This window comes from Melanotaenia boesemani, chromosome 1 (assembly GCF_017639745.1).
Source record: "Melanotaenia boesemani isolate fMelBoe1 chromosome 1, fMelBoe1.pri, whole genome shotgun sequence".
Lineage (NCBI taxonomy): Eukaryota > Metazoa > Chordata > Actinopteri > Atheriniformes > Melanotaeniidae > Melanotaenia > Melanotaenia boesemani.
This window is the reverse complement of record NC_055682.1, coordinates 1710477-1734994: the sequence shown is the minus strand read 5'-3', so window position 1 is coordinate 1734994 and position 24518 is coordinate 1710477. Positions and strand designations below refer to the sequence as shown.

The window sequence follows — 24518 nt, the reverse complement described above, 5'->3', positions numbered from 1 at the left end:
AGTGAGGACTGAAGTTCTAGGATCTACTTTCCTGGTCTTAGTGAGGACTGGAGTTCTAGGATCTACTTTCCTGGTCTTAGTGAGGACTGAAGTTCTAGGATCTACTTTCCTGGTCTTAGTGAGGACTGGAGGTCTAGGATCTACTTTCCTGGTCTTAGTGAGGACTGAAGTTCTACGATCTACTTTCCTGGTCTTAGTGAGGACTGAAGTTCTAGGATCTACTTTCCTGCTCTTAGTGAGGACTGGAGGTCTAGGATCTACTTTCCTGGTCTTAGTGAGGACTGGAGGTCTAATTTGGTTTTCATAAATCCCAAAAGTTGACTGTACGCCAGTTTTTGTTCCTACGCCAGCTCGATAAATGAGGCCCCTGAACACAGAATCTGTTTTCAAACATTTTTAATGTTCAAGTATGAAAAGTGTCAACAGACGTCACCTGTGCTTTTTATTTACACACATGTACAGTCAGTCTGGCTGATCCTGGACCAGGTAACACACCTGTAGACTGACCTCAGGTCAGAAACAACAGAACGAGGTCATGTTTAAACCTGATAAACTAATATTTACATAAACGAAGAAATCAGCTGTTTTCAGAACATTTTTGTTTTCTTTCTGATGTTCAAACCGACTCCAGACAGCAGGAAACACCCCAACCTGCAGAAACAGTCACATGATGAACGGACAAACAAAAAAAAACAAATATTATATATATATATATATATATATATATAAAAATATATATATATTATATATATATATTATATATTTATATATAATATAAATATTATATATATATATATTATATATTTATATATATAATATATATATATATATATATTATTATATATATATATAAAAATATATATATATAATATATAATATATATATATTATATATATATATTATATATTTATATATATATATATATATAATATATAAATATTATATATATATATATATATTATATATTTATATATATAATATATATATATATTATATATATATATATATATATATTTATATATATAAAAATATATATATATAATATATAATATATATATATATATATTAATATTATATATATATATATATATATATATATATATAGACAAACATATTTGTGAGTGACGATGTAAGAGGCTGTGATGATGTCAGAGGCTGTGATGATGTAAGAGGCTATGATGATGTCAGAGGCTGTGATGATGTAAGAGGCTGTGATGATGTAAGAGGCTGTGACGATGTAGGAGGCTGTGATGATGTAAGAGGCTGTGACGATGTAGGAGGCTGTGATGATGTAAGAGGCTGTGACGATGTAGGAGGCTGTGATGATGTAAGAGGCTGTGATGATGTCAGAGGCTGTGACTATGTAGGAGGCTGTGAAGATGTAAGAGGCTGTGACGATGTAGGAGGCTGTGATGATGTAAGAGGCTGTGACGATGTAGGAGGCTGTGATGATGTAAGAGGCTGTGACGATGTAGGAGGCTGTGACGATGTAAGAGGCTGTGACGATGTCAGAGGCTGTGACGATGTAGGAGGCTGTGATGATGTCAGAGGCTATGATGATGTCAGAGGCTGTGATGATGTAAGAGGCTGTGACGATGTAGGAGGCTGTGACGATGTAAGAGGCTGTGACGATGTCAGAGGCTGTGACGATGTAGGAGGCTGTGATGATGTCAGAGGCTGTGACTCACAGCAGCATCCTGTGAGGAAGACGATCCAACAATAAAGATCAGATGACGGAGGCAGGACCGAGGACCGGAGCAGTTTTCTGAGGATGAACACATGATGTTACCACAGCATCTCAGATGACATCATCACATTGACTTGACCCTCAGAGAACTAATCAATATGTAATCAATCAGATGAAAGGATCAATCAGCAGTAACAGATCTGAGGGGTCTCTTGTTCATCTGAATGTTTCTACAGTCTGAGGACCTGTTAGTCACATGCCCACGGCACTCACAGGTGTGATGAAGTCACTATTCAGGTGCTGCTTGTTGGAGGAAAACGAAGAGGGCCGGCGGTGGGGGCGGGGCTCCTCGGGCAGCGCCTCCTGGAGGTGGGAGGAGACGCAGCCGCTATCGGAGCCGGTGGAACCAGAGAGGCAACGTGACGAAGAACCAGAACTTTCTGTGGCTGCAGAGAAAGAAGAACGTTGAGAGTAACCGGTGACATCCCCGCTGAGGTTATAGGGCATGATGGGAAATGTAGGCTAAATGCACGTACTCATGGAGGGCTGGCTGCCGGTCTCCTGCTCGTCTTCCTCAACACACGACGTGAAGGCGGAGTTGGCAGGAGCAGCAGGGAGCGGCTGACTGAAGGAGGTGGAGGACAGCAGGTCAAAAACCAGGACCTGGATTAAGACCTGGACCAGGACCACTGGGCAGGACAGGTTTATGTGGTACCTGTACAGGTGTGTGGTATCTGTACAGGTGTGTGTGGTATCTGTACAGGTGTGTGTGGTACCTGTACAAGTGTGTGGTACCTGTACATGTGTGTGTGGTATCTGTACATGTGTGTGGTACCTGTACAGGTGTGTGGTATCTGTACAGGTGTGTGTTACTGTACAGGTGTGTGTGGTACCTGTACAGGTGTGTGTATCTGTACAGGTGTGTGGTATCTGTACAGGTGTGTGTGGTACCAGTACAGGTGTGTGGTACCTGTACGTGTGTGTGGTATCTGTACATGTGTGTGGTACCTATACAGGTGTGTGTGGTACCTGTACAGGTGTGTGTGGTATCTGTACAGATGTGTGTGGTATCTGTACAGGTTTATGTGGTACCTGTACAGGTGTGTGTGGTATCTGTACAGGTGTGTGTGGTACCTGTACAGGTGTGTGGTATCTGTACAGGTGTGTGTGGTATCTGTACAGGTGTGTGTGGTACCTGTACATGTGTGTGGTACCTGTACATGTGTGTGGTACCTGTACAGGTGTGTGTGGTACCTGTACATGTGTGTGGTACCTGTACATGTGTGTGGTACCTGTACAGGTGTGTGTGGTACCTGTACAGGTGTGTGTGGTACCAGTACAGATGTGTGGTACCTGTACATGTGTGTGTGGTATCTGTACATGTGTGTGGTACCTGTACAGGTGTGTGGTATCTGTACAGGTGTGTGTTACTGTACAGGTGTGTGTGGTACCTGTACAGGTGTGTGTATCTGTACAGGTGTGTGGTATCTGTACAGGTGTGTGTGGTACCAGTACAGGTGTGTGGTACCTGTACGTGTGTGTGGTATCTGTACATGTGTGTGGTACCTATACAGGTGTGTGTGGTACCTGTACAGGTGTGTGTGGTATCTGTACAGGTGTGTGTGGTATCTGTACAGGTTTATGTGGTACCTGTACAGGTGTGTGTGGTATCTGTACAGGTGTGTGTGGTACCTGTACAGGTGTGTGGTATCTGTACAGGTGTGTGTGGTATCTGTACAGGTGTGTGTGGTACCTGTACATGTGTGTGGTACCTGTACATGTGTGTGGTACCTGTACAGGTGTGTGTGGTACCTGTACATGTGTGTGGTACCTGTACATGTGTGTGGTACCTGTACAGGTGTGTGTGGTACCTGTACAGGTGTGTGTGGTACCTGTACAGGTGTGTGTGGTACCTGTACAGGTGCAGGTTAAGGGGTCCCAGCAGGCTGGTGGAAGACGGTCCTGATGCGGGGGGGTCAGAGGTCCCGGCTCCTCGTTTGAAGGGATGTGAATTATCAAATGCAGAGACGGCGATGGACGCCCGCGTTCTGGCTCCTGGACACAAAGAGATCAATAAGTTTTGGTGATTGATGAACGGCTGCCTCGGTTCCTCAGATCACCTCCTCTGCTGACGTCTCAGGAAGGAGGGATGAAGAGGAGGAGTATAGAGTTCAGATCTTCATCACATTCAGAATAAAACAGTTTACACACAGATCAATACGCATCAGAGATCAATCAGACAGGAAGACAGCAGCTGCACACATCAGGGTTCTGGGTTTAGATCTCTGGGTTTTAGGTTCGGGACTCTGGATTCTGGGTTTAGGTGTCAGTGACACGGATGTGGTCTCATCATACTAACTGTGGTTTCTGTGAACGGTTTCTGAGGCTCTTGAACCAACGGAACTCTGAACAGGTTCTGAATGATGAAAGTGTTCTGGGACCAGGTTTTCTGGAACCGGGTCAGATGTTTGTGGATTCATGGAGCAGCTTCCTGCAGAATCCTGGACGGACATTTGGATGTTGGACAGAATTAGGGCTGACGTCCACAGACAGGAAGTTACCCAGATCATGATGCTGCTGCCACCGTCTCCATGGTTACAGTGTTGTTGAGGCTGAACACCTGCAGTTCTGAATCTCCGTCTGGTTCATCGGAGCAGAACCTGAAGGAGATTCTGGAGCAGCTTCTCAGTACGTTCTGATGTTACTGAACTGACTATAGATTCTGTTCTGAAGATGGACCCGGTTCTGAAGACAGTCCTGGTTTAGAGGACGGTACTGAAAGTAAAGAACCAGACCACAACGAACAGAAAAGATTCTGTTGGACCTTACACCCCAGAAACAATTCCTGGTCCTGGTTCTGTTCATGCCTGGAACTGGTTGCCATGGAAACTTAACATACCTCTGCTCTTCATGATGCAGTGAACGGCCCGGTTGCTGATGGCGGCGTCACTCGGCTGGATGTCCAGAAACGGTTTGTTCCCGACGCCCATGGACAACATCTCCTTCAGACGCATCTCTGAACACACGCATGCACACACACACACACGCATGCACGGTGAGTTTAGGATCACAACAACAACGTCAGCAGCTCATTGGCTCTCTACCGGCTCCACCTTTGTTCCGGGTCGCCTGGTTCCAAAGGATCCGGGCGATGTCGCCCGTCCACGCGTGTTTGACGTCAGCTGATGCGGCCTGAAGGATGAAGGTGTGGTTCTTGGACGTCCTCCGTCTGAACCAGATCTCAAACTTCAGCCCGGTGTCCCCCGTTGACTCGGTCAGACCCACGTCTGCCGTCTGAAAGAAAAGAACAGGAAGTCAGAAGAGAACCTGGTGCCTCGAAGCGGGTGTGGCTGAGGTAGAACTCACCTTGAAGGAGTGTTTGTAGATGAACACGTCCAGCCCGCCCTCCATCTTCTTGGGTTTACTGAAGAGAACAAGCTCCTCAAACAGGAAGATGTGACGCTGACATTTCCTACGGCCACTCCAGACAGTGAACTCATCCTGACGGATCAGCTGACCCTGTTCCTTCAGGTTCACCTGCAGAGACGAGGAACAACATGGACGTCCTTCTACTACTTTTAGTTCCTTACATGCAGCTGCAGGTGTTCAAAGCTTCTTCACATCCATGTCATGAAAACACAGAGTAGGAACCTGTTTCATGAAGAACTTCAGGAACCGAAGCCACAACATGCAGTTCTGGTCTGCTCTTTGTTTACTATAGTTCAGATTTTAAACAGACTTTAGTCCAGATCACACAACCTAGGACTGAAGGAAGCTGCAGGATCCTCTTTGACATCTGACTCTAAGAAACTCACATCACAGTCTCGGATGGCGTCCATGGCCAGCAGGTCGTTGCCGTGGCGAAGCTGGAACTTCACCATGTTGGTGGCGGCCTGCAGTGCAGTAAGCTCCGCCTCCTGCGTCATGCCCACCTCCTTCATGAGGTCGGTGAGCAGCAGAGCGTATTTACTCATCCTCTGGATGGGCTTCAGCAGGTATGAGGACAGGTCCATCTTGTCTCCAAGCTCCAGCTGCTTCTTCTGCAGGGGGGGAGGGGAGAGGGGCGGGGTCAGTGGTCAGAGGTCACAGCGAATCAGAGAGGAGACCAAAGTTCTCACCCTGAAGAAGGCGTGTCCGTGGTTGGCCAGCAGAGCGTCAGACTTGGGTTTGTTCTTGCTGTACAAAGCGTAGAGACTGAACTGCTCCTGCTGCTCGCACGCACAAACATAAACAAACGTGAACAAACATGAACAAATGTTAACAAACATAAACATCAGGAGCCTGTTCCAGAAATCAGGTTATGTTGAAGGTCTGAGTTAAAGAAAACCTGGGGTCTTTAACCATGGTAACTTTGTCCATTACCATGGTAACTGACAGGTTTCCCTGGGTTTCTCTACCCGTCTCCTACACCTGAAGCAGTTGTCAGACATGGGTTGTTGTAGCAACACATTTAGAAGCTACACTGGGAGGATTTTCAGACGTCCAAAAGATGATCGATCATTTCCTGATCGATATCTCATCAAATGTTGCCGTTTTAGTGACTCAAATAGCACATGGACGTGATACCAGACAGTTTCTGTGTTGCACTGTGGGTTTTTTATACATGTTCTGTAGATCATTCTGGAACGTGGTGTGTCCAGTCATGGACACTCCACTCCAAGCTGCTCAGCCTGGGGAAGAACTCCACCTGTGTGCCCTCAACACCAGAGCTCCAGTGTGTAGCCATGGTAAATGGTAAAAGGTAAATGGTAAAAGGTAAATGGACTTGTACGTATACGCGCTTTTCCAGGCAGCTGGACCACTCAAAGAGCTTTACACTACTTGTCACATCCACCCATTCTCATACACACACTCATGCCCTAACAGGCACATCGGGAGTAAATCTAGGGTTAGGTGTCTTGTCGTCCCATGTAGTCAGGGAAAGCCTGGATCGATCCACCAACAGTTCAAAGACTGCAGCCGCCCTACGGTGTCGGAGCCATGGACAGCTCCGACACCATAGTGGAGTTCGCGGACGACAATGTGGCGGCTGGTTGCATCAACAACGATGATGACAGAGCGTAGACAGAACTGGACGGGGCCGGAGGGCCCTGCAGAGGGTGCTGAGGTCAGCAGAGCGCAGAACACTCCCCCCTCCAGGACATCTTCATGAGGAGAACAGCAGCCAGAGCGAACAGGATCATGGAGACCCTCATCATCCTAACAACGGTGTGTTGGCCGCTGTGGGCTGGGTACTCGCGAGGCGACGCCACTCCTTCTCCATCATCTCCTGTTGGATGATGAGGTGAAAATGGATGCACCCCGTGGCGACTCGCCTCTCAGTTTTAATTGCACCAAGACACCAAAACACAAGAAACACAACACACAAACAACACCTGGGGGGCATGGCATGGGTTGCATGTCGGGCGGGGCCACTTAGGTGGCCCGGCTCCCGGCTCATTGCGGTCACTGCCCCTCAATTTTAATTGCACACAACACACACCACCTAAACAGTCAGGAGCGGGGAGGGAGAGGGTATTGGGGACCTCTCACACCCCTGTTCCCCCTGTGTGTGGCCGGGGGGAGGTGGTTGCCCCGGGGCCGGGTCCCGGGGTGGCTGCGCTGGTGGGCTGCTGGCTCTGTGGGTGTTGGGTCAAGGGGGGGTGCTTGGGGCTCACTGTCCTCTGGTCCGCCTGGGGTGTCCCCCACGGGGCATGGTGGGTGGGTTGTGTGTGACGTGATTGTGTGGTGGTGAGTGATTGTGGGTGCAGCGTGGGGGAGGGTGTGAGTGTGGGGTTATATAGGGTGAAGGTGGGGAATGGGGGGAGGGGGCCGACAGCACCCTGGTTCCCGGGGTGTGCGGCTGGAACATCGGGGTGTGTGCTGGCCTGCGCCGGGTGGCTGTCTGGGGGGGCCTGGTCCTCCTAGGCATGTTGCGGGCCCTCTGCCTTTGGGGGGTGGGGCGGCCGCCTCTGGGCTCCTGGGGCCCTGGGCCCTTCGCCTGGGCTGCCCTGGGTGGCCGGTCCCTGGCGGGGTCAGCAGCTGCTGATCTTGGCCCACTGGGACATGGGAGCCTCTTGCTGGGGCTCTCCTCTGCCGCCTTTCGAGTGGGGCTGGAGTCGTCTTCGTGGTGGGGTGGCTTGGGTTGGTGCTCCGGGTCTGCTGCTGGGGGCCCGGCCCAGGCCCTGGTCTGCCTCTGGCCTCCGTGGAGGCGTGGTCGCATTTGCATGATCTCACTCACCACTCTTCATCACTGATCACTCCTCTTCCTCATCCTCTGCATGCTGACACAGTCACTGAGTTGTCCAGTGGGTTTTAATACTAAGCGATAATTATTTTATTTTTTTTCCTGTGAGTTAGTATCTGGTCGCTGTTATGTCTTTTTGATTTGGTTATTATTTAAAAACTCTTAATGACTGGCAGCTCTGTTTTTTCTGTGTGTATGTTTCTGCTTTTGTAAAAGTTGTAGGAAATTTTCTGGTGTGTTCATGTACAGGTGTAACAGTTTGTTGTCTGGTGATGGTGGATTGAAGGTCGTTTCCTTCTGTCTGTGATCTTTTTGTCTCATTTCTTCTTTCCGTTTTGCTCTTTTTGCTATTTTCCATCTTTTTCTGTCCCCTCCGGTCAGGTCCAGCAAGATTACATAGATTCTGTGATTCAAAGTAAATAAATAAATAAATTAATCACATTATCAAGAGGAGCCTTACCCATAGGCCTCCCCTTGGCAGAGCAAATATGTTCAGCACAATACAGCAACCAGATTATCATTTTGCTGCTATGATGCTGGACAGGACAAGTTAAAAAAAAAAAAAAAAAAAAGAAAATGGCCGCCCTCCTCCAGCCAAGCCACAGGCCACATACGTGCATGTGAAATGTTGCGCTCGTTCACGTAGACGTGCACACGGGGGGTTGCAACGCGACACAAGAAAATAGAAAACTGTCCAACTTTTGTCGCTGTCGCCTGGCACTACAACCAACCAGCGAGGGTTCCACTGACTGACCAATGACAGCAGGCTAGACAGCGCCGTCTGCAGACACTTCCAACATGGAGGATCGGCTCATTCTGGCTGTCTGACCTGCCCAGACTTCACGCAGAGATTATAGAGATGGAAATAAAAGGCTGCCGCATGGTGCCGGGGGAATTTGTCTGAACGTAGGTCCTGGATTTATCTGGATCGGCCTTGAGGTCCATCAGGTGATGGTCTTCACCATGCTGGTTCCTGGTTTGTATCATAGGATGAACCCAGGCTTGTCTTTCTCTTTGTTCAGTAGAGTCAGCAGCAGATTTCCCATTTCCAGCAAAATCTTCTGACTCTTCATCCTCGTCTGTCACAGACTGCTTTCAACATGTCAGAATTCCCTCCAATATCACAACCAATCACATTTCTTGGAGAAAAGTGATCCGAGAGAGCGACGCCGTCGTCGCCGCTGTTTGTCGCGTCCCGTGTGTTTGGTTTCACCTGCATGGCGATGAGCTTCACCTGCATGGCGATGAGCTTCACCTGCATGGCGATGAGCTTCACCTGCATGGTGATGAGCTTCACCTGCATGGCGATGAGCTTCACCTGGGGCTGTTGTTGGTCGGCCCCCGTATGTCGAGCCCATAAGACTCATTAAGGCAAACACAGAGACTCAGGAGGAGCTTCTTCCCTCAGGCTGGCAGAACTGGGAACTCTGGATGGACTCCTCTCCTTCCCCGCTCTCTTTCACATACATGTAGGGTGTTGGGAGGCGTGCTGGGTGGAGGCCAGCTCACCTCTGAGTTTTAATTACACTTAGACATCCCAGGGCTCTTCGCCTTGGATGGCCGTTGCCCAACGGGCCCTGTGACCGTTGCGGGCTCAGTCTGGGGCCTTCCTCCGCCATCCTCTCAGAGGGTCCAGGGTGGTCTTCATGGTGGGGAGGCTTGGGTTGGTGCTCCAGGATTGCTTCTGATGGTCCTGGTCCCTGGGCCTCTAGCCTCCGTGGAGTCGCGGTCACATCTGCAGGATCACACTCATCTCTGATCCTCCTCTTCCTCATCCTCTGCATGCTGACTCAGCACTGAGGTGTCCAGTGTGTTTATACACTAAGAGATGCTTTGGTTCAGGTGTGTGTGTTTCTGGTTCTTTGGTGGTTGTTGTGATACATGTTGTTGTTGTTGTCTTGGTTATTTTTTAGGAACTCCTGATGATTGTCTGCTTAGTTTACCTGTAAAAGCTGTAAGAAATTCTCTGTTGTGTTTCTGTACAGGTGTAGCAGCTGCTTGTCTGAAGCTCTGAATAACGTCTCTAACCCTGCAGTATCGGTGAGCTGAGTGTGAGCAACGTTCTTTGAGGATAAGCGCTTGAGAAGAGGACTGAAACGCTGCAAGGCATTCATGTGACGCTATTTCAGCTTCCCTGAAAGCTACTGAGATGTCAGATGGACGAAGTCAAGTCTTCATACACGAGGTCATGTCGGATGTGGAGCCTCCCGCTACAGACCTGGCTGATACGTTTCCTTGGATGTGTCCAAATGACCCTGGAATAGCTGGAAAGATCCCAAACTCCAGCCAGAACCTGATCTGATGTTCGTCTCAGAGGTAAATCCAGCAGGAAATTTTTACAATATATATATATATTGTATTATGTATATTGTATATAGATTATATATATATATATATATATATAATGTGTCCTACATGTCTCAGGAAGCAGTGTGGGACTCTCAGTGGGTGTTTCCAGCAGGCCTCCAGCTCCCGCAGGAAGAACTGGCTGTGGAAGTCCAGGAGCTTCTCCAGGTTCCCGAACACGACGGAGCGCTTCCCCCTCAGGTCCTGAGGAACGTCGGCCCGGTCCATCTCAGGGAAGTAGTGATGGATGATGTAACGCAGCGAGCGGACGTACTCCTGCTCCGTGGTCACCATCTCCTCCACAATATGACGCAGCTTACTGCACATGCACACACACATATGCACATGATGAGGGTCGGATCAGAACCCCACCCCTCCCGCTGATGCTGCTTACTCACCTCCCTCTGGGTCGGCTCTCTGTGGCAGGGGTACCGGGGCTGCTTGGCGTTGCCCAGCCGGGAGCAGCCGTCCTGGGGCAGAGTGTCCGGTCAGCCGCCTCCGTGCTGCTGACCTCCAGCCCGCGGATGAACACGCCAGTATTTCCGTGGCGAACTGGCTCACTGAGGGCACGAGGGCCACAACGGCACACCTCAGGGGTGGGGGGGCAGTCGAAGCTCTGAGCCTTCCTCAGCTGCTGCCGCCTGTTGGAGGAGGAGGGGATGAAGCTGGGGGAGGAGTTAAGGCGGGGGAGGCTGGGACTGGGGGAGCACATGTCCACCCTGTCCGAGGACTCCTCAGAGGAGGAGCTGCGGAGGAGACGCTGGAGGAGGGGGGTGTGCTGAGGGGTGGGAGGGGAGGTATTCTTCTCTGGAGGACAGGAGGAGGTCTCACGGAGACCCCAGAGTCCTGACAGAGTCCTCCTGGAGGAAGTGGAGCTTCTGCTGGTGACAGAGCCAGAGCGCCGTCTGTGGGCGGAGTCTCGCGTCTTGAGTGCTGCCTCCATCTTCCTGCTGAACATCATCTGGGTCTCCTGACATTTGGACCAGGCGAAGCTCCACTGACAGAGGCCATGCTCCCCCCGTAGCTCCCCCGCCTCCGCTTTCATGTCCTGAAAACGCCCATCTGGGATTGGAGGGTGTTTGCGCTGGTAGTCCTCCAAGCAGCCAATCACAGCCTGACATTTGTCTGGCAGCGTGCAGTCTTCCATACTGATTCCAGCGAGGTGACGCATGCCCTCCAACGCCCATCCATAGGCCTGCAGAGAGAAGGGGAGGACATGACACCACACAATTAATGTCAATCATAAGGAAGCCCCGCCCCCTAAGCTGCCATTTTGTTTTACTCCAAACAGAAAATAATTAATCCATCCTCATGCTGCTTTAAAATGAAAAAAATTTACCCCCCACCCCCATCACCCCAGGTGGTGTTCAGTCCTAGCTCATCAGGGAGTCCTGCTGCTGCAAACGGGGAGCGGGTCTGGTCTAGGTAGAGATTTATAGATCTGAAAGGGTGGTCTGAGGCAAACGTTAGCGAGCTGCCGGCACCCGTATTTTTGAGGTGCCTTGAACGCATCATCAGACGGGAGGGGGTGGCGCAGCAGCAGTTAGCAAATAGCAAACATGGAGGGAAGCGAGATGACAGGAGATTTTCAGTTTATCTAAGTTGTTCTGTAAAACCTAAAAGTCCAGACAGACGATCAGTAAACGGGCCTGAGAAAAGGACTGCTGGTGCATGTTGCATGGCCTCCGTCATCCGTCATGGCCTCCGTCAAGGCCTCCATCATAGCTTCCGTCATGGCCTCCGTCAAGGCCTCCGTCATGGCAGAGGTCGTGGCCTCCGTCGTGGCCTCCATCATAGCCTCCGTCATGGCGGAGGTCGTGGCCTCCATCATAGCCTCCATCATGGCCTCTGTCATGGCCTCCGTCAAGGCCTCCATCGTAGCCTCCGTCATGGCGGAGGTCGTGGCCTCCGTCGTGGCCTCCATCATAGCCTCCACCATGGCCTCTGTCACAGCCTCCGTCAAGGCCTCTATCATAGCCTCCGTCATCCGTCATGGCCTCCATCATGGCCTCTGTCAAGGCCTCCATCGTAGCCTCCGTCATGGCGGAGGTCGTGGCCTCCGTCGTGGCCTCCATCATAGCCTCCACCATGGCCTCCGTCATGGGGTCCGTCAAGGCCTCCATCATAGCCTCCGTCATGGCCTCCGTCATGGCGTCCGTCAAGGCCTCCATCATAGCCTCCGTCATGGCCTCCATCATGGCTTCCGTCATGGCAGAGGTCGTGGCCTCCGTCGTGGCCTCCGTCATGGCGGAGGTTGTGGCCTCCGTCGTGGCCTCCATCATAGCCTCCGTCATGGCGGAGGTCATGCATGGGGTGGTGTTGGCTGGTCTGTCTGTCACCAATAAAACTGAAAGAGTTATGGATGGATTTTGATGAAATTTTCATAAATGGAATAAAGAAGAAGGGATTAGACTTTAGGGGTGACCCGGATCGACGTCTGGATCCAGAGAATTATTAAAGGACGCTTCACCATGTAGACAGAGATCATTTTTACATTAGCTTAAAAAAATAAAGCCCACAATCGTTCATCAACAATAGTTTTGAATCGCATTAGGATTCATACTGAACCGAATCGTGTTGTATAAAGTCAAATCATTAATTAATCATATCGAACCTTCACTGTATCGTTAACATATTGTATCCTGGCAGTGTGTCAAGATGCGTATCGAATCGGCCTCAGTAGTGATTCCCATGCATGAACAGAATAAAGGCTTCACATATCAGACTTGAAAAGTAATGCGGCCCACTGGGAATCCTCCCGAACCTCTCGATTAGCCGACTGATGTATATTCCAGCGTGAGAAATCGCGTGAGTCTCACGGCCGATGCGTGAGAGTTGGCAACCCTGTAAAACATGTTGGTCTCCTGCTGCAACACGCTGCTGTCACGTATGACAGGAGAGAGATCACTCCACAAAAACCAGAAAATTCCAGTCGAGATGCTCCATAGTGAAACCTGCTGTCATACACAGCCTATGGTAAAGTAAGATAGAAAAAAATGAGCACAGCCGACAAACTTATCACACTCATTTTTTCTTACCATGCAATTATAACTGACTTATTGCTTATCGCGACAGCCCTATGGACAGGTACACCTGGATGGGTACACCTGGACAGGTCACAAGTCCATCACAGGACCAACAACCACTCACACTCACTCCTAGACCAGTTAACCTAAGATCATGTCTGTGGACGGTGGGAGGAAGCCGGAGTACCGGGAAGCATACATGGGGAGAACACACTCCACAGGCTCGAACCAGCGACATGCTTCCCGTGAGGCCAGCGTGCCAGCCACCACACCACCGTGGAGGTTTCTGGTTTATTACAGACTTTTATTTTGAGATCTGGGATGAACAAAGAAGAAACAAGAAAGAGAGACAGGAGGATGATGATGAAGATTTTCCTTCATCTTCCTCTCTGTCCAAGGCTGCAGCCACCCGCCCCCAACTGATGGACTTCTCCGGCCAGATAACACAGTACCTCATCACACCCGGGTCAGGTGAAACCAGATCCAGTAAAACCGGATCAGGTGAAACCAGATCAGGTGAAACTGGGTCAGGTAAAACCGGATCAGGTAAAACTGGGTCAGGTTACAGGGTGTAGAGACACAATGTGACCAGCAGAGGGCAGTCACAGCACATAAACAAGTCAGAGAGGAAACTAGTTATTAAATTTGAATTATAGTTGATAACTGAACATGTTGATAATCAGCCTGTCAGCCAATCAGAAGCGTTCTTGATGATTAACTTCATGTTGTCTCAGTTTTCTTCATGTTTTCATCTCTATTATCAGAACAGAAAAGATGATTAATTTCAATGCAATTTAAACTAAACCATCATATGATCCACATCAGTCCAATTTAAAATGACCTAGCTAAGGAAACCCTCCATCCGGACCAGAACCAGGAAGGAAACCCTCCATCCGGACCAGTACCAAGAAGGAAAACCTCCATCAGGACCAGAACCAGGAAGGAAAACCTCCATCAGGACCAGAACCAGGAAGGAAAACCTCCATCAGGACCAGTACCAGGAAGGAAACCCTCCATCAGGACCAGTACCAGGAAGGAAAACCTCCATCAGGACCAGAACCGGATTATTTCTGAAACTCTGGGTCTCCTGGAAGAGCCTGAACGTGTGTGTCGGATTCAACCTGAAAACGACCTGCGAGGCTGAGGGTAAAAATGTGTGTGAAACATTGTTTATTTAGTGTTTTTAACTTTTCACTGATCATTCTCTCCATACTCCTCCTCGGTGATGAAGATGTCTCACGTCTACAGCGACTGATCTGTCTTCATGAGGACGCTGCGTGTGATTGGACGATTAGAAAGCAGGAAGCAGGTCAGAGCTCTGCAGACCGATGCTGATGTGACCTGATCGCTGCAGCTGCTCACTTCCCACCCACACACACACACACACACACGCACACACTCGTGTTTCCATGGCTGTAGGCGGGGCTTATATAATTGGATTAACACATCCATTGTCTACACTCGTTTCCCCCAATTCAGAGCCGTGAGGGGGCGGAGCCTATCTCAGCTGCTGTCAGGTGAGAGGTGGGTCCACCTGGACAGGCCACCAACCCAAGAACTCATCTTCGCTCTCAGGGATAACGGAGGAGTCCCCTCAGCCCGGGACGTGGCGCTGGCGAAACCTTGGCAAAAGTGTTTCTCCCTATGTAATACTGTTTTGTGCTTCCGGGCCACCGTAGGCTCAGGACTGTTTGGTTCGGTAAACTATGATCTTTGTTGGGTTTCCACAGCAAACGTATCCTATCTGGTAGGCGGGGCATTAGCCAGATAGCGACTGACGTGTCAGCTACGTAACAGCGCGATGCGACGCCTTCCTTAAATTGTAACGTAGAAGGCGGCGACCCAGAACCAAAGCAGGAGGATGGTGGACGTCCAGCAGGTCGTTCTTTCTTCCTGCTCTGTTCTCATTGATGAGTCAAACAGGAAGTGATGATTCTGTCAACCAATCAGAGGATTGCAGTGTATCAAGCTCCACCCTTTAGGATTGGATTGGTAAGATTGGGACTCCAGTTTTAAATGTCTTCCAACCCATCCTGGACTGAACGAAACTAATTGGGACCTGTTGGTGGAAATGGGGCTTAAATGGACTCACTGAGGAGATTCACAGAGGAGGTGAGGAGGAGGAGGGAAATCATGGATTAGGGAGGAGAAGAGGAGGCTGCTGGAGTTTATATAAAATGAGGAGGAGGAGCGACAGGGTCTGGTTTTGGAGACAGCTTCCCTGCAGGAGTCCCGGCCTGAAGCCAGTCGGCCAGGAAAGGGGGTGGGGGTTCTGGTTGTAGAGCACATGAAAGGAGGAGGAGGAAGAAGAGGAGGAGGAGGAGGAGAAGGAAGAGGAGGAGCGACCACCAAGTGTTTGTGTGAAAGTTCAGTGTGAAGCAGCTGCAGCAGCTTCTGAGACGATCAACTCTTCATCCTCCTGTTTCTGTAAAACTGGTCCAGTATCTGGTTTTAAAACTAGAAACTGCTCCAGTATCTGGTCCAGGGTCTGGTTTTAGGAGTCCCAGGATTTTCTCCTGCTGCGGGGGACTTCAGCCTTATGAACATTTTTGCAGCTGCTGGTTTTCTAGTGTTTCCATGAAGCAGATCAATAACCTGATCGGTGAAGCAACCTGCTGCTGTTCCACATCACTGAGTCACAGCAGCCAATCAGAGCACAGATGCAGCCGCTAGCCACCAAAAAGTCTGGAGACAGATAAACACCACCCTCCTCCTCCATCTCCTCCACCAGACACACACTTCCTCCACCATCTCCTCCACCAGACACACACTTCCTCCACCATCTCCTCCACCAGACACACATTTCCTCCACCAGCAGACACACACTTCCTCCACCATCTCCTCCATCAGACACAGACTTCCTCCACCATGTCCTCCATCAGACACACACTTCCTCCACCATCTCCTCCTTCATCATTCCCACATTTCCTCCACCATCTCCTCCATCAGACACAGACTTCCTCCACCATCTCCTCCATCAGACACAGACTTCCTCCACCATGTCCTCCATCAGACACACACTTCCTCCACCATCTCCTCCTTCATCATTCCCACATTTCCTCCACCATCTCCTCCATCAGACACAGACTTCCTCCACCATCTCCTCCACCAGACACACATTTCCTCCACCAGCAGACACACACTTCCTCCACCATCTCCTCCATCAGACACACACTTCCTCCACCATCTCCTCCTTCATCATTCCCACATTTCCTCCACCATCTCCTCCACCAGACACACATTTCCTCCACCAGCAGACACACACTTCCTCCACCATCTCCTCCATCAGACACACACTTCCTCCACCATCTCCTCCTTCATCATTCCCACATTTCCTCCACCATCTCCTCCATCAGACACAGACTTCCTCCACCATGTCCTCCATCAGACACACACTTCCTCCACCATGTCCTCCATCAGACACACACTTCCTCCACCATGTCCTCCATCAGACACAGACTTCCTCCACCATCTCCTTCACCATCTCCTCCATCAGACACACACTTCCTCCACCATCTCCTCCATCAGACACACACTTCCTCCACCATCTCCTCCATCAGACACACACTTTCTCCACCATGTCCTCCATCAGACACACACTTCCTCCACCATCTCCTCCACCAGACACACATTTCCTCCACCAGCAGACACACACTTCCTCCACCATCTCCTCCATCAGACACACACTTCCTCCACCATCTCCTCCACCAGACACACATTTCCTCCACCAGCAGACACACACTTCCTCCACCATCTCCTCCATCAGACACAGACTTCCTCCACCATGTCCTCCATCAGACACACACTTCCTCCACCATCTCCTCCTTCATCATTCCCACATTTCCTCCACCATCTCCTCCATCAGACACAGACTTCCTCCACCATGTCCTCCATCAGACACACACTTCCTCCACCATGTCCTCCATCAGACACACACTTCCTCCACCATGTCCTCCATCAGACACAGACTTCCTCCACCATCTCCTTCACCATCTCCTCCATCAGACACACACTTCCTCCACCATCTCCTTCACCATCTCCTCCATCAGACACACACTTCCTCCACCATCTCCTCCATGAGACACACACTTCCTCCACCATCTCCTCCATCAGACACACACTTTCTCCACCATGTCCTCCATCAGACACAACCTTCCTCCACCATCTCCTCCATCAGACACACACTTCCTCCACCATCTCCTCCACCAGTGACACACTTCCTCCACCATCTCCTCCATCAGACACACACTTCCTCCACCATCTCCTCCATCAGACACACACTTCCTCCACCATGTCCTCCATCAGACACACACTTCCTCCACCATCTCCTTCACCATCTCCTCCATCAGACACACACTTCCTCCACCATGTCCTCCATCAGACACACACTTCCTCCACCATCTCCTCCATCAGACACACACTTCCTCCACCATGTCCTCCATCAGACACAACCTTCCTCCACCATCTCCTCCATCAGACACACACTTCCTCCACCATGTCCTCCATCAGACACAACCTTCCTCCACCATCTCCTCCATCAGACACAACCTTCCTCCACCATGTCCTCCATCAGACACACACTTCCTCCACCATCTCCTTCACCATCTCCTCCATCAGACACACACTTCCTCCACCATGTCCTCCATCAGACACACACTTCCTCCACCATCTCCTCCATCAGACACACACTTCCTCCACCATGTCCTCCATCAGACACAACCTTCCTCCACCATCTCCTCCATCAGACACACACTTCCTCCACCATGTCCTCCATCAGACACAACCTTCCTCCACCATCTCCTCCATCAGACACAACCTTCCTCCACCATCTCCTCCATCAGACACACACTTCCTCCACCATCTCCTCCATCAGACACAGACTTCCTCCACCATGTCCTCCATCAGACACACACTTCCTCCACCATCTCCTCCTTCATCATTCCCACATTTCCTCCACCATCTCCTCCATCAGACACAGACTTCCTCCACCATGTCCTCCATCAGACACACACTTCCTCCACCATGTCCTCCATCAGACACACACTTCCTCCACCATGTCCTCCATCAGACACACACTTCCTCCACCATGTCCTCCATCAGACACAATAATGAACCCATCATGGGACATCTGGTTTCTCTGCTCAGAAATCAGGGAATCTAACTACAGACCTTCCCCCGATAAAATCCTGCTGAAGTTTCTATTCCAGGAAGAAAACAAAGGACCTGGCTCCAAGCACCAGACTGTGAACAAGTAAACAACTACAACTGTCAACAAACCTCACTCGACCTTCTTCCTACTGAGCCTCTGTCGGAGCACCAAGCATCGGTTGACTGCAGAGCGAAAGCTGGACGACAGAGACAGAAGACTGGAAGTTAACACACACACCAAACACACCTCAGCTCTGTGTGTGCGTGTGTGCATGTCCTACCTCGGCGTGTTCAGTCCAGGTTCTGCAGCCTGACTGAACTGAGCAGAAAACAAGACCCTGACCACACACAGACCCCCTCCCACCTCATTCACAGGCTGAATGGCAGATGGGCGGTCCCAGGAGGTGGAGGGGGCGTCACCATGGCAACAAAGACTTAGTAGTGAAAGGAGGGAAAACTCGGCAGTGGAGCGACTCCTGGACTAGACCCGCCTGTGGAGGTTTAGATCCCCCCTCCCCAACTCCACCCAGCAGCTCTGTGAAGGGAACGAGTCCCCACAGAGACACAAAGACGAGGCTGGCTGATCGGGTCAGAACCAGATCCAGAGGCAACCCGACCAGAAGAAGAACAGCTGGATCAGATCCGGGGAGGGTTGTGGCTTCTGTAGAACTGATTGTTTTAAAAAAGACTGAAGTCGACAACCAACCTGGACGTGGACTTACACCTCCACCTGTGCAGCTGCCTTCTGTTGCCTGGTAACCGATTTAAATGACAGGAGAGCAGATTAATGTCAGCTGGTGACTTTGTTCTATTATTTTATGCTGGCATCAAAGATAGAAACAAAACGTAAAGAACTATAAGGAGTGCTGATGTGGTTTTATACATTTATAGTGAAATAAACACAGAATAATCAGATTACACAGATACAGACCATCACCCCAAAACACAAAACAAGACTGACTCTTCCTCCTCCTCTTCCTCCTGGCCTCAATCCAAGCTGTCAGTTTCACTGCAGGAGATGATGATGATGAGGAGGAGGAGAAGGAGACACCAGCTGACAAGAACTGCATCAGAAACAGTTCAGAGGGACTTCCATGGGACTGTAACCTGGGGGACGGGGGTCCAGCAGAACTGGACATGAAGACAGCGTCTTATACAGATTAATACAGAACGAACTGCTGGACGTATGACAGCAGGAAGGAGTTCAGACATGAGGGCATGAGGACAAACATCCCACAAAGAAGTAAAAACCTGCTGTCGAGAAATTACCTGGTCCAGAAAGCGGTACAGCTGGACGGCCCGCTCAATGTTCTTCCCGGTTCCGTTGACCCGCTGAGAGAAGTCCTGCAGCTGAGCCCAGAAGGCATGAACTTTCACTTCGAAGACATGGAGATCAGCCGAAGAAAGGTTGTCCCATTGGTCCAGACGGGCCAGCAGCTCCTCGCCTTGTTTACAGTGGTTCTGAAAAAAAGACAGGACACTGAACCACCACACAGCTGACAGAACCACCACACAGCTGACAGAACCACCACACAGCTGACAGAACCACCACACAGCTGATAGAACCACCACACAGCTGACAGAACCACCACACAGCTGACAGAACCACCACACAGCTGACAGAACCACCACACAGCTGACAGAACCACCACACAGCTGATAGAACCACCACACAGCTGACAGAACCACCACACAGCTGACAGAACCACCACACAGCTGACAGAACCACCACACAGCTGACAGAACCACCACACAGCTGATAGAACCACCACACAGCTGACAGAACCACCACACAGCTGATAGAACCACCACACAGCTGACAGAACCACCACACAGCTGACAGAACCACCACACAGCTGATAGAACCATTACACATGTGTGTATGTAGTGTGTATTTGTGTGTGTCTTACATAAGCTGTTGTGTAGAAGTCCTTGAACTCCTGCTGTTTACTGTAGAGAAGTTCCAGAGAATCTGCAGCTTCATCCAGATCTTTCAGACGGACATCTCCAACCTCCTCCAGCCACGTCCTCACCTGCACACATCACAGCACGGATCAGAGGATTATCAAAGAGGATTCAATTCTTTTTTTTTTACTTTTTCATCATCAAGAGGAGCCTTGTACCCACAAAGCTCCTCTTGGCAAAGCAAATTTGTTCAGCACAACACAGCAGCCAGACCATCATTCTGCCGCCACCATGCTGGACAGGACAAGGTAGAAAAAAAAAGGAGTTCAGCCCAATTCAGGTGGAGTCAGTCAGGTGTGGGTGGAGTCAGCCAGGTTCAGGTGGAGTCAATCAGGATCGGTTGGAGTCAGTCAGTCTCCACATCAGTTTAAATTCAATGTTGAGCAGCTGCAGTTCCCATCAGTCACCAGCAGAGGTCATTGTACTGCAGGATGACTGACAGCTCAGACTGACGGCAGCATGGCATCCTGCAGCTTCTGGAGACGTTTCATGAAAGGACGAGGACGAGCTGATGTTTTTGATGTTTTTTATTCAGCTTTTATTCATATTTTTAATGGAAAGAACAGCTGTTTTTAATTAAATAGAACCAACAACATAGCTGATAACTAACACCAGAACCTGATGACCTGTGGGTCATCACTACAGCTCATCAGGTCTAAACCACCTGATCCGTGCTGACAGCTGTAATGACACCTCCACAGGCTGCTGGTACTGAGCATGCTCAGACTGACCTGGCTGAAGCCCTGCTCCAGACTCTTGAAGTCTACGATGAAGTTCAGCTCTTGGGTCCTGGAGTTGGACAGGGTCACCAGGCAGTGCAGCAGCTCGTCCACCTGATCATACAGAACTGACACAGTCTCCACCGCCGCCCGCTGATCCTCCGGTGCACTGCTGCCTCCCTCCTCCCTGCGGAGCCAGGCTAGAGAGGCCCCGCCCTCCTGTTGCAACTGGACCAATCGGCTGTCTGCCAGGATGCTACTCATTATCAACTTGTACCTGGACAGCTGCAGCTCAGCATCCTAGGAAAGGGGACAGAAGCTTACTGGAATAACTGGGACACAGTGTGGGGTTTCACAGCTGAAGGTTCTGGTAAGAGTAACCATGACAACACCAATCAGGAAGGAGGTGAAACGGGCCTGACTGTAAAAATCTGAGATGAAGATAAAACATCTGAGTCCGAATGAACCAGAACTCTGAAAACAGTGACTGACAGCCAGTTCTCCCCTGCATGGTGTCGGTGTGTGTGTGTGTGTGTGAGTGTTACCTGGGCAGCAGCAGGTAAAGCTGAGCTCTGCAGGGTGCTAATGGTTTCCTGCAGCAGCGTGATGACGTCTTCACATTGATTGGTCAGATGCTCGACTCTCTGACAAACAGAAGACTTCGTGAGCAGCGATAACTTGGGTCATGTGACTTAGATGAAAATCAAAGTTCTCGATGGCTGTTTTGTCATTTTGTTCTGAGCACAGATCAGAAATCGGATGTCGGCTCGTTATCTGACTTATTGTGGTTTAAGAAATGAAAACGGAAAAATGAGTGTTTCTTCTGAAGAAACTTCTGGAACGGAGACACAGCGATGATCGGGTGACATACTGACCGATCTGAAGCTGATCCAGCTGCTCTGGCTGAAGCTGAATGATCCTCCAAACTTTGCAGGAAGCTGCTGGACCTCCACATGCTTCTGCAGAGACTTCAGTGAACTCACAACCTCCACCTGCACCACAAACAGAGTCACTCATGGTTCTCTAACAGCTGGGTTATTTATCAACTGTCCCTCATGCTTATCTGTCTGCATGGGAAATGTTCTTTCACTCATACATCAGCATTAGTTTGCTGTTTAGGTGCAGAAAGGCAACTCTAACTCATCAACGATGTGCTCAGCCTTTTACCCTGACATGTCCAGCTTTCTGCCTCCATCACTTCTCTCCTGCATCTTGACCTTAAATACGAATTTTTGCAAAGCAACAGCATGGTAGTGTGATTTCCTGAGGTGTATCCCTCCTGGTTACGGTGCGCTGCTGTCAGGAGACGGATCAGCTGTTACCTGAAAGGCTGCAGGTCGTTCCAGACGTACACACGAGTCTTTGCTCACAAGGATGCAGATGGACTGGATGGAGCCCGGCCTCTCCTCCTGCACACACAGAGCAGTGAACACCAAACAACATGGACCAGCAGCACCGAACCAGGTCCAGAACCAGGCCCAGAACCAGGTCCAGAACCAGGCCACTGTATGTCTGTTTAGTTCGACACTTGGTGAGCAGGTCAGATCGCAGAAAACCCGGATTCAGTTCCTCCAGGAAGTCATGATGTTGATCACAACCATCAACACAAGATCAGCTGATCCTCCTAAATTCTACAACTCTGACCAATCACAGCACTCCTCTTTGTCACCTGATACATATATCATCACCTTTACTTCCTGTGTGTGATTACGAGCCTACGCGTGAATGTGAGAGAAATGTGTCCTGGATGCTGAACAGCAGACACTGCGAGCATGGACGGGTTTCTGACGGCGCTCCCACGTGGAACCAAAGCAGAAGATGAAGCATCGGCAAATATGAGCCAAACCAACTTCTTTCCAACCAACGACTAGAAAATATGACGAAGCTTATCTTGCCTTTGCTTCATCTGCACAAAGGTGGGTGATGAGGAGAGGCAGCAGTGTGGTGCTAGCCTGGAACTTGGAGGCACTTCCAGGTGGGTCCTAGGGCGAGACCCTTAACGCTACCGCCTGACCTCCGTAGGCCGCTGGGATAAAAGCGTCGGCTAAATGATGTGATGTAAAAATAAATGTTGCACTTGAAATAATCGCACAGTAAAGGTGGTTTGTGGTTTTATTTAAACGGTGTTTAGTGTATTTTGTTGCAGCCTGTAATTTTTTGAAGTTTGATTTGTTCAGTTGTTCAAAAAGGTGGAGGTGTGAAATAGACCAGAAAGCAACATATGCGTCCGGTTGTAATTTTTGTATTAGGAGGACCCAGCAAAATAAAGTCTGGGAACACCGGGTGAGAACATGATGATGATGGAGGAAGAAGAGGCTTGATTGGTGGATCAGTTTCTGCTTCGCTCTGCTGATTGGGGAAAATTCTCCCAGTGAGGTTATTTAATAAAGCTGGAAGATCAGAATATTAGTTTTTATAATTCTAATTATTTACACACATGAATAATTTAAAGACATTTCAGGAGTTTTTACTATAAAAAATCTGCTGGGAAAGCAAGAATTTTAGCAGGAGGTGAGAAGACCTGGAGGACTGGATCCAGGTTCTACCGCAGAACACAAAGCCTTCCAGTGATGTCATGAACTAGGTGATCATGTGACCCACCTGCAGCAACTGGAGGGCGGAGAACAAGGTGGACGAAGGAGCAGCTCTACGAGCATCCACCAGAACTGTCAGACCCAATGCTTGCACCTCCTTCCTGTGTCACACAGGAAGTGATGTCAGAGGGGAACACACCTTCAGTCAGCTGACTTAGAGCTGAGTAGGAGGAGGAGGAGGAGGATGAGAAGAGGAGGAGGAAGAAAGAAAGATTACCTGAGGGTGGAGGTGTAGTAGAGCAGGAGGCGGAGCAGCTCGGTGCTGCTGCATCCTGGGTTGGACCACACAGAGTCTGAGGAGCAGACGGTGAGGAGAGGACGTCCTCCTCTGTCCCTGGTTCCTGCAGGAGACATCAGAACCAGAACGGACTTGACAGTGTTGATGTAGTTTTGGATCTCAGTGTTCCTGTTCGTTTGTGATCAATAAAAACAGTCTCCATGGAAACGCTATGAGTGAATGATGCTGGGAATAAATCTGGGAAAGATGAAGCAAATAAATCTGGAATGATTCTGGGAATGATGCTGGGAATAAATCTGGAATGATTCTGGGAATGATGCTGGGAATAGATCTGGAATGATTCTGGGAATGATGCTGGGAATAAATCTGGAATGATTCTGGGAATGATGCTGGGAATAGATCTGGAATGATTCTGGGAATGATGCTGGGAATAGATCTGGAATGATTCTGGGAATGATGCTAGTACTAAATGTGGAATGATTCCGGGAATGATGCAGGGAATAAATTTGGAAAGATTGTGGGGATGATGCTGAGATGATCGATCATGGAATAATGCCAGAAATTAATCT

General features: G+C 49.7%; 1 protein-coding gene across 4 annotated transcripts in view; it reads right to left on the bottom strand.

Annotated features, from left to right (window-relative positions):
* Nucleotides 1-379: 379 nt before the first annotated feature.
* Nucleotides 380-24518, bottom strand: part of plekhg4 (pleckstrin homology domain containing, family G (with RhoGef domain) member 4) — a 106563-nt gene continuing 82424 nt past the window's right edge. For all 4 annotated transcript variants that reach the window (XM_041993653.1, XM_041993668.1, XM_041993661.1 and 1 more), the window contains 20 exons: nt 23929-24052; nt 23719-23812; nt 22440-22526; nt 21993-22109; nt 21663-21761; nt 21130-21417; nt 20344-20466; nt 19703-19894; nt 10658-11454; nt 10329-10578; nt 5806-5895; nt 5503-5727; nt 5054-5224; nt 4801-4981; nt 4587-4703; nt 3601-3742; nt 2224-2312; nt 1961-2133; nt 1689-1765; nt 380-651 (listed from right to left, as the gene is read on the bottom strand). In XM_041993653.1, the coding sequence (XP_041849587.1) occupies nt 1727-1765; nt 1961-2133; nt 2224-2312; nt 3601-3742; nt 4587-4703; nt 4801-4981; nt 5054-5224; nt 5503-5727; nt 5806-5895; nt 10329-10578; nt 10658-11454; nt 19703-19894; nt 20344-20466; nt 21130-21417; nt 21663-21761; nt 21993-22109; nt 22440-22526; nt 23719-23812; nt 23929-24052 (3398 nt within the window). In that variant the 3' untranslated portion in view covers nt 380-651; nt 1689-1726. The remainder of the gene's footprint in view (nt 652-1688; nt 1766-1960; nt 2134-2223; nt 2313-3600; nt 3743-4586; nt 4704-4800; nt 4982-5053; nt 5225-5502; nt 5728-5805; nt 5896-10328; nt 10579-10657; nt 11455-19702; nt 19895-20343; nt 20467-21129; nt 21418-21662; nt 21762-21992; nt 22110-22439; nt 22527-23718; nt 23813-23928; nt 24053-24518) is intronic.